At 42.2% G+C, this 10,811-nt stretch overlaps 1 protein-coding gene across 1 annotated transcript in view; it reads right to left on the reverse strand.

Moving 5' to 3' along the window:
• The window catches only part of FARP2 (FERM, ARH/RhoGEF and pleckstrin domain protein 2), a 71,478-nt gene extending 62,483 nt beyond the window's left edge, over positions 1-8,995 (reverse strand). Inside the window, exon 1 of the mRNA XM_086754425.1 lies at positions 8,767-8,995. Coding sequence (XP_086610551.1) covers positions 8,767-8,970 — 204 coding nt within the window. The 5' untranslated portion in view covers positions 8,971-8,995. The remainder of the gene's footprint in view (positions 1-8,766) is intronic.
• Positions 8,996-10,811: the final 1,816 nt, after the last annotated feature.

Here is a 10,811-nt window from a genome sequence, read left to right on the forward strand (position 1 = left end):
TCAAAATCATCATCCATGCTCACGTCAATCAGATTAGATCTGGGCTTTCCCTGCGAGGTGTTACAGCTCTCCAAGTTTGCACATCACTTAAGGAAGCCTGCCTGAAGGAAATAGTTTAAAACATTAAGGAAATAAAACCATCGTGAAAGATTCTTCACACAAATTAGTGTATTTTTTACAAGAAAGGCCAAAACTATATTTCATTTTGTGCAAAACTGAAATTGTACCAGCTGTCCTAACATCACTCCCCACTGTACTTTGAGCAGAGCTTCGATACCATGGCGATGGGTTAATAAATACCTATGGGCCAGATTAGATAAGGCCGAAGCTTTGTTAACTTCTCCCTTTCTAGCAGGAGCCTTTCCTACATCTCTGGCTTCAGGCTAGTTGCCCATAAAGCAGGCTGAGCGGCGCAACAACGCTTGTCCGTCATCATTTCAGTTGAAGCACATGTCAGATAGCTCTAACACAGAGTCTCTACAAAGCCCTCTTTCCTTTTTTTTTTTAAAATCAATATGGGTATTCTACTACTCCCACTTTGTGCTCAAGATCCACCAAGTGCTGCACCCAAGCCTTCTGCCCGCGTTGACCAGAGGAGAAGAGCAGCTTGGGTAGCAGAGATGTCAGATAGAGAGGTCTTCCCCCCTCCATATCCAACATTACAGCCTTAAAAATAAATCTTTCACACTAGGTATCATCACCACAACACAGTTTTTTAAATATTCAATTTATATGGTCTCTCTCTTACACAAGAAGGCAACGTTGTCCTTGCCAGAAATGTGTTTTGTTTCAAGGAGAAACAGATTGCACACAAGTATGCTTTTGCAACCCTGATTATTTAAATGCATGCTCACAAGGCTGTGTTTCTCTGAACACAGCCGGGTACAGATGTACCAGGTGACACCATCCTAGCTCAACATCAAGTCCCTTTTTTCAGCAGACACTAACCTAAAATTTCTCTGAACTGCCTCTTAGCACACTGTATTTCTGTAGCTGTCTTTAGGTGACTGTGGGTTGTTTCTTGGGTTTGTTTTTTTCTTCCCTTTCAGACTCTATATAATTATACATCTGTGGACCTAACTTTGAACGTCACCCACATCTAAAGGAGCCTTCCAGACAACTACGGGTTTTTTTTGAATACAGCATTTCTTACTTATTTTGACAGAATGGCATATGACTAATTTCAGCTGATTTTCACTAGCATTTGTCACTAGCTTATGAAAGAAGAAATTAACATCTGTATTTTGCAGAAGTGTTTAAGAAACTTACAGTATTTCCTTTATTAGTGATGACAACACATTATTGGAATTAGTAAGGAAGTTAACAAGTGACAGCTTTTTCTTTACAAGGTTGTATATAAGTTAGTTCAGAAGGCACGCAAAAGGAATTAAGGGCAAGAATTGTACAACTGCACATATGCCAACACCATTAAGTTATGCCTCGGTTTATTTTATTAGATCTCATCTAGGCAGAAAGTTCTCAGTATGCTTACAATAAATAAAAGAGAGCTTAAGAAGAGTTCAGCATTACACCAGCTCAGTGTTAAGCCACATAAATGTGGTGCTCTTACTCTTCCCCAACTCACTTTTCTGAACCCCTGCAATAGATGTGGTGTAGTGCTCACTACAGCAAACCGCAGCCATACCAACAGTTATGAACTCAACCTACTGCAGTCATATTTCAAGGACTGTGATAACACTTGATCTCTGCTGGACTAATAGTTTCTATGTTTTAAGTTACAGTATGTGCATATAATAATCTTTTTGTACAGGAACATTCAGATTGTTTCTCCTTTGGTGCAGTATAACTCAACTTTCTTTTTACACAATGGGGCACGCAATGTCAAGAGAACTGTAAAGTAGTAAATTGGTTTTATAACACAATTTAAGGTCACATCTCCCCTAAAAAAAAAATAAAAAAAAAAAAAAATGAAGAACCATACGCCCCAAATGTCTGTCAATAAAATGATTGTGGTTTTTACCTTTCCCCACCCAACACCACATTCCTAAACAGCATCAAAAAAGTCAAGCCCCCAAACACAAAATAACAGGTTTAAAAAATATGCAATAGAATCCACTAGTATACATATTGCAAAGCTTCAATTACTTTCTTTTTAAACCCTATAATAAGTTTGAATTTTAAATAGTGAATTACTAACTTTCTCTTCTGAGGTCAGACAAAAATAAGTCCTAAGGCAGCTTATTTGCCATATTTAGGAGAGTCAAACCGAAGCAATGACAAACATCTGGCTATGATTCTTTCTGGAATTTTGACTATTTCTTCCTGGCTGGGGAAGAAAAACACTGAGCTGACTAACACAGCATCTCGATTCCTTCAGCACAGCGCTTAATAGGATTCAGAAGCAGCCTGTCCTCCCACTTCCCACATATTTAAGCTGTTAATACTTTTACAGCACAGAGCGAAAAAAGCCTTTATGAAAGGAAGGCCTAAGCAGGCAAAGGGAAAGGCAAGAGGGCAGCTCGCGTCAGAGCCTGGCTCTGCCGGAGAGCCGACAGCAGGCTGCCCCGTCCTGCAGCAGCAGCCACGGTGCCGAAACGCTGGCGATGCGCTTGGGGTTCACCATGGCCCGCAGTCTCTCTGAAAAATCATTTCAGACTATATGTTTTTCAGTGCCCACAACAGGCTCTCCATTTTTAACAGATGTATATTTCTTCCTTAGAACTGTCAATAACAGGATTTTAAGCTGCATAATTTCTGCTTCAGCCCCAACAAAGTTCTTAGGGGTAGTAACGTTACCGTAAGAAGTTACTGATAAGCAAAACTTTATAGTGTGCATGAGCTGAAAACACTCTCTCCAAACCATGGAAAGTCACAAGGCACGGACAAGCTGTCAGACTGCTTCCTCCACCACCCCAAAAACCTCCCGTGGTCCTAGCCCAGCTCCTGATTTCAGGGTCCTTGACTGCAGCGAGTCACAGCCATGGGCCCCAACGGTTGGTCAGAAACAATGGGCATCTAAAGAGGCGCAGTTCTCATAACACCTTTTCAATTACAGATACCTGCAAACTGCACAGAAAGCAGAATAACTGAACACAGCTATTCTATTCTAAACATAGGGATGGAAAGTAATTTTGCACTTTTAATAATGCAATTTGTAAATTTAAATAAACCAAGGAATGGGTTGGGTGGCCAGCACAGACAGTATCACTATCAGACAGTAATCATCAAGTAGCTGCTTTCAACTTAGGATAGAATAAGCCTCTTAAGTTTTGCGGTAATGTAATAGTCAGTTTCACTGGGTACATCAGTAAACTCCAAAACAGACATAAGCAGTGAGAGGACAATACCTAATAAGAAAATACAAAGGGGAAAAACTGTAATCTTATTTGACTAGCCTGTTCTCATGAGTGGCAGAGGAGTCCAGTGTTTCCCTCCCAGGCAGCCCACCGGTGTCTGAAACAGAGGGACACACCGCAGAGTGCTGCAGGGATGTGGAACACACTCCTTCTTTCACATACTTAGTAAGAAAATAAGAAAAGACACAACCACCTGCAAGAAACTGAGTCATGCACAAGGAAAACAACAAGCCTGGTAGAAATGCTAAAAGCAGGAAAAATCCCGACAAAATGAAAAAGCATTTTTCCTAAGGCCCAGCTTCACGCTCCAAGGCACAAGAACGCTTGCACTAGGCTGACCCACAGAGAAAGTCTTAAACAATATTTGACTTCAGAGCATGGTGAGACTGCAGGACAAAATCGAAATCGCAACGCAAGTTCGTTGAAGCCTTAGGCAAATTCAAACCAACATAAAGCTAACTCATACTATTAACATGTTTTATTGAGAAGCAAGTTACTTAAATAAAACAGACTTGTGTGCTCACAGCTAACTGACAAGAATAGCATGAAAGAAAAAATTCCAGTTTAAGTTTTCCATTGACTAGAACAGGCAGGCAGACTCACCTGGTTTTGCTGAGCGCTAGGAACTGTGCTATGATTTTATGATGGCTACAACAGTGCTACAAGATTCATTCTCCGGTAGGTGAAAACTGAGAAAAATTAAACTATAATATAATGCATAAGCATTTTTCACTCCCAAATGTTATTTTACGTTCAAGAACAGAGGAAGTACATACAATTGAAGAGATGCCAAGTTCTCCCCAGAGTTCGGTAAACTTCAAGCATAATAATCTGTATTTCTTTTTCCAGGGCACTTCCTCATAGTATAGAGCATAATTCATGTAAGAAGGCAAGCATGTGTATTTCCTACACAAGGAACAATATACACACCAAATATTAAATACCATATTATAGCAGTAATTCCATTAAATGTCTTACAAGCTAGTGCAAAGAGAAAACTGGGTCAGAGAGGCAGACCTTACACTCTGCCTGCCTACAGACCCCAAAAAAAGGTACTGTGTTGGAGAATGCAGCTGGGAGCTGTGGCAAGTCTGACCCCTTTCCTGTCGACTGAACCTGCTACTTCACTTGCTGGGATTTTAAGAGAGCACCAGACTCTTACCACCACTAGTACCACTCTTCCTCCAACTATGCCATGCAAAAAGACCCCTTGTTTCCTCTAACCCAGGTGCACACGCTGCACTCAGGTCTCCAACAGCCCACATGGCTGTCGCTGTAATACACTCCACTTCCAACTCTACCACAAATCAACACGAGCTTTCAGCAAGTACAAAACACAACTTCCTATACCCTAAACTCCTGTAGCCTAAGTTGTCCTTTGTTGCAGCACATTTTATTGTCTTCCATAAGCACCACCAGATTAAGTATTATTTCATCAAGTGGTCATTTGGGTGAATTAAATCCAGCTCAGGCCCTTCTACTTAGGAGTCTGCCATATTTTTCCACTTATCAAAGGCCTCCAACTTTAATCTCTTAAGAAAATCGTGAAAGCTGGCAAACTTCTATTATAAAACCCTGATTACTTTGAAGTGTGCTCACAGTCTGAATTAAATTGAATTTTCCAATCATTCATCTAGCAGTCTGCAAAACCACCCACTTGGGCAGACTTAGCTTGGAGGGAAGAGGACAGGTACCCCGTGACACGGCACATGCAAGATTTAAACTGACTAAACGAGCCCCCCCCCCCCCGAGGGGGGGAAAAAAAAAAACAAAACCCCACAATTCATGCAAATAATTATTATTCCAGCCCAGCTTCGGATGGATATGTTTCATTCTCCTTTCTGTTTTGGGAGGGAAAGGAGAAACCATAAAGAGACAATTTTCAGGTTTTTAAACTCTAGAAAACATTTGAGCATTTCTCCTCCCCTAACACTCAAAAGATTCCCTGCAGAGGACCTCTGCCCCAGCATACTTTAAAGAACAGCTCCCTCTCACTGATTAATAAAATTTACAATGAGAAAGAAAACCTTACAGTACAGATGGTGAGAGCAGACAGACAGTGGATTTTAGACAAAAGGATTGTAGCTATACTGAATTTTCACACACTGTTCTAGATATAATACCATGAAGGAAAGACTATCCTTTCCTATTTTCTGCTTATCCCATCCATTATGCCACTCTGTCAGTCTCTTCTCTTGCTCTTTGGCGAGTTAAAATACCCAAGTGATAAGGAAGAGCTACTGAACCAGAGTATCCACCAACACCTGCCAGGAGATAAGTATTTTAAATGCCTCTTGGAGAAAGGATGGGATAACAAGGAAAAGCTAGATGGATTAAATCATTATTGTGGCTACTCTGTTTATCCTGCACAGTTAAAATTGCTGCTGTGGCTTATTTTAGGCATTACACAGGGGTCCTGCATCAGCTTCCCCACCACACAGCGAAGACAAAGCCCCTCTCCAGAAGCTGACCCCTGCGCTCAACCAGTCTCTTCCACCAACATATCACTTCTCTCAGTAGAAAAATATTTGCTATAGTTCTTAAAGATAGAAGAGAAAATTATTTGAAGACGGAAAAAAACGCCTTTTGCATAAGCTACACTGCCATTAGAAGGCAGTGCTAACAGCACCCGTGAGAAAGGCCTCAGTGTCCCACTACACTGAAAAATTATTGCTGACCTGAACTAATAAACACAAACCCCATGAAACAGGTAATGAAGACAACACTTCCACATCCAGTGAAAAAAAATTGCAAAAGCAAAGAGGAGCGGACAAGTGGCACTGCTATCAGAGCCTCAGTCCCTCTAGGACAGCTGCTTAATCATGAATTTCTCACTGCTTTTTTTTTTTAAAAAAAAAAAAAAATCTGTGCTAGCCACACCACCTATTCAGCAAATGTAGCTGACTTTTCCTAATTCTTGCCCTCAATCCCCAAGTGAAAAATTTCAGTTTTCCATCACAAACAGCAGTCAGCAGTTACTGCTACCCCACGAGTCCACTGAACACGTTAGGAGGCAGAAGGTTACAATTTAACACCCCATCCCTCTTTGCTGTAACTTGCTACCTCATTGAGACACAAACGAAAGGCAATGTAGGTGGTGTATTACTAGGACTCTAATGCTACAGTTGCTGACTATGGACCTTTTTGTGCTCAATATTCTACAGATGAACAAAGGATGACCCCCATCATCCTCGCTGCTTACAACATCACGCAGAAGTTTTTAAGTTGTTGAGTTCCAACTAACGTCGTAAAGAATAATAGCACAATATTAACTATGGCCCCAGCATGCTAGTTGGCCAAATTCAAGTGTTTCTGTGGATGCTGTAACCAGAGAGCTTTCCAGGTAAAAAGAAAAAACCAAGATAGTTCCTAATTATAGAAACCTCTCGTCATGATGGGAAAAAACAACAACGGTACTGCATTGTGGCCCAGTTAGGGGACGGAGGCAAGTACCTTCTTGCAGGAGACTACAGGTGGGGCCCTGAAGGAAACTGAAAGCAGAGATAAGCAACCTACATTTGAAGCTACAAAGAAAGGGAGCCACTGGAGTGATGCAAAAAATGGTCAGGCAGCAGCAGCGCTAGGAACAACGACTGAGCAGGCTGACTCTTACCGCAACACGCGAAATGGGTACATACCCAGGAAGGCTGGAGAGGCTAAAGCCAACAAGAAGGCGATCACAAGAACAAAGGTGTTAAACAAGGTGGTCCTGGGTGGGACGAGTTTCAGCTGCTTAGTTAAACAGAACTGTCCTAGAGACTGTGCAGCACACCTGTGGGAGAAGGCCCGCTAAAGGAGACGAAGGAATCGGAGGCGAATAGAAACTCTCATTGGTCAGACGGGTGAGGCTGGAGTATGACTCAAAGCAGTCAAAAAAATAGTGCGAGGAATTTGTGTTTTTTACATGTGAAGCTTGATGTTGACACATAAATATCAAAACTAAGTTTCATCAGGCAAAGTTTGGCTTTATTCAGAGCTGAGGGACAGTCAAGAGTTGAGACACAGTAAAGAACTAAGCCACAGCGGAACTTGCGTTCGGTGGAATGACTAACAACGGAGCGCTGTAAACGAGAACCAAGGAGAAACCAAGCGAGGGTGCTCAGAGGTTAGAGAACAGCGGAGAAGCTAGCAAAGAACTCCGGGATGAGACCGCAGGGCCACCCGAGCATCAGTGAGCCTCAAGGTGAAAAAGGATTCTGAGGATGTCAGAGGTGAGCGTAGTCAAAGGATTTCCCTTCAGCAGTAGATCAAAGACAATAAAGCAGGCTTTGACTGTGTCAGAAAGTCAGATAACAGTTAAAAAGACAAAGATGGCAAGGTGACTGAGGAAAGCTGATGATTCGCACGAAAAGAGCAGACAGAGTTGGTACAAATATGATGAGGAAGAAAAGGAAAGCATCTATGCTAACATACAGGAGATTAAGAAGAGCCTTTTGTGCTCTGTACAGTAAATGAGGGACGGAAGAGTTTGCTGTGTCCAGGCGGCCAGCTGGGAGGATACAGGGACAGCCTCAACTTTAACCAAAAAAAAAAAAAATCATATTTCATGTCTGAGAGTTGAATAGCTGGACAGCAGTCTGTAGAATACATCATCAAAAGCCACTATTTCTTTAGAGCTCCACAGACATCTTTTTCATTCTATTTGGAAAAACCTGTTTAAGTCAATGCAACAAACTAAGGCTACAAGTGCTAATTATAAAGTCAATTTGACACTAATGTAGAATATCTGATAGCTGAGTATCTTCAGTAGAACAGAGCTGTTTTCTAACAACAGATGTTTAGGCAAGCTAAAATTAAAGTCTGAGGTTAATGCTGAGAATGAAACAAGCATTTGAAGAACAAAAATTTTTGATTGTGTAAAACCAGAAGCACCCCAATTTGAGCGCGGTTTGTATTTCTTAAGACAGATTTCCCCAACTGGTAAGCAAGCACACTTTCAAATACAAATTTTCAGAAACATTGCTACCCCTCTGGTGCCTCCCGCCCAAAGCGTGGCAACAAGCGAACAGTTTCAAATAGGAGCAAGTTTACTTGAAGAGGAAACAAATCATTAAAATCATTAATAAAAAGTAGTAACTGAAAAGAAGCCCTTCTGCCCTCCCAACTGCCAAGTCAACAAGGCTGCATGCAGCTCAGGAAGCAGGAACAGTTTGGAAGAAGATACCTGGTGTTTCCCCAAAGCAAATAACAGTTAAAGTGTCTTGTTACAGTATCTAAGTATCTAAGTATCTAAGTATTTAAAGTCTGTTAAGAACACAAAACATCTGTTAAGATTTTAAAAGACAAGATGTGCTACTCATTTAACTACTTGTAAGCAGGTAAAATCATTACAGGAATCTTTATTCAGATATTGCCTCAAAACGTCACAGCTCTGTATGGTAGCCCATCCTGTGAGCTTTACATTATGGGAGGCTGAGTGTACTTGAAATCAGGTTTAAACCTCTCTTACCTCAATGTCAAGTACTTCCACCGTGTTGTCCAACATCTTTATTTTGATCGGCAGGTCCCGCTCGTGCATTTTGGCAGGTGATGATGCCATTGCAGTAGAGAGGTTCTGTCCCGGCTCCAAGGTACTCACTCCCGCGGTCTTCTGGACACCCAAACGAGAGCCAGGAGTCTGCAGAACTCTGTATGTTCCTTCTATTTCTCCCATCTTTCAACAGCGAGCAGAGTCTAAAGAAACCGGGAAGAAAATAGAGGATTACAGCTTGAAAGATAGTTTTCCACAGATCTCTCGTATGAAAACACTACCCACTGAAGCACAATCACACACAAAGTCCCATTTAATGCTCTTCTCCCACTATCAAAACCGGTAATAAAGGTGATAAAACTCTGGTCAAAAATCTAGCTGCTGGGAAGAAAAAGAAGCAGAAAAAAAATAATTATTCAAAACCACAGTTAGGAAACAGAGTACTCAAATCTGTGCCCTCTGCCCTCCTAACACACCAACATTTTAACTTCGGCTTAATTTTTCTGACGATTTAGCTCCCTAAACCAGGTCACCCACAGCATGAGCGCTGCCAACAGCACAAGAAAAGCCACCTGGAGCAGGCAGTGGAGGGTAAGGCAGGACTCTGCCTTTCACTGCTACCTAGCCGTCCCATTGACTTTGCTACGCTGTCAGGCCGCACCCCGAGATAACAGGAACAATTAACTTTCTTCATCCTCCGAAACGATGATTCATGCAAAACTGTAACTGCTCCAACCAATGCTGGCAGCTCCGAGCCTTCGTAATGCAGATTTCCACCGCAGATAACAGTTCATCACCTTATTAGCAAACCTGCACTGTACCCAGGTTAAGTCAGTGGGCAAAAATCTCAATTACAGACATTATGCCAGCTCAGGTAGGCCGACTTATGTCATGGTTTGGTGGCAGTTGTTGCAGAGTAAATCTCTAATTTGACATGGGAGAAAAAAAAAACAAAAAACAAACACCTGTGTGCTTCTCCCTGGCTCTCCCATGCCACGGGAGCAGCGGCAGTATTTGCAGGGGGATTGCAGTGGGGTCTATGTGAATGTGAGGCATACACGCTCAGCATGCAGTACATCCAACAAAGCCACTGCCCCATGCTGACTGCTGGCACGAAGTATTTGGCAGCAACGTGCAAGGCGCTCGGCAGAAACGCACACGGAAACAGAAAGGCTTCTCGGTGCTTTTGGTTGCATTTCCTAAATACCACGCTATGTCCAAACAATCAAAAGTATGTGGACACTGACGCTGGGACAGCCTTCGCATGGCCACCACACTACAAAAAATTCAAGGAAAAGTTGGATTATTGTTTTGTAATAAACGTGTTTTGTCTCAAAAGGAGAGAGGCAGATCATTAAAACATTCCTTTGTCCCTCTATGCTCTGAGTAGGTAGGCAGTCCACTCCGTGAAGTTAAATGGAACCAGCCTTACACGTCGTTAAAAATTATTGGTGTTTCTGGGTTTTAAGCTTTGCATACATTGAGATTGGTCAAATATCTTCCTGGTTTGCAGAACTGTGGCCTTCAACATAATGTTTTTTTTTTTTCTTTTAATACTTGCAGGCCCCTGTATAGATGAACTTATCACAGGTTACACCTCTGCTAACCTGAAGAGAAACCGTAGCTCGGTGTCATCTATATCCCCGTGATACTGTGCCCCTTACAACTGAACCATATGGTAACATTTTGCTATTGCCATTCAGCAGCTTACAGGCAACTGAAGGCACCCAGAATCAGCTACACTCCTCACAAGGTTATTTAGTAGACAATTGCTCTTAAAATTAGCACTCCACAAACACATTCATCCTATTCTGAATAAACAGCTACTGGAAGGGACAGACACTGCAGCTACTCAAAAGGAAAAGGACATGGGTGGTGACAGCCGAGGCAGTGCATGGAGAAGCCCTGCAGTGGAGAGGCTTCGGCAGGCTCCCCTTCAGCTGAAGCCAGCCAGTTCCTGAATGCAAGGCGGGCAAGCTACTCAACTCTGGACTAAACAAGGAGCTCCTGGGCACTTTTACTAG

This window comes from Chlamydotis macqueenii, chromosome 9 (assembly GCF_036417535.1).
Source record: "Chlamydotis macqueenii isolate bChlMac1 chromosome 9, bChlMac1.mat, whole genome shotgun sequence".
Classification (NCBI taxonomy): domain Eukaryota; kingdom Metazoa; phylum Chordata; class Aves; order Otidiformes; family Otididae; genus Chlamydotis; species Chlamydotis macqueenii.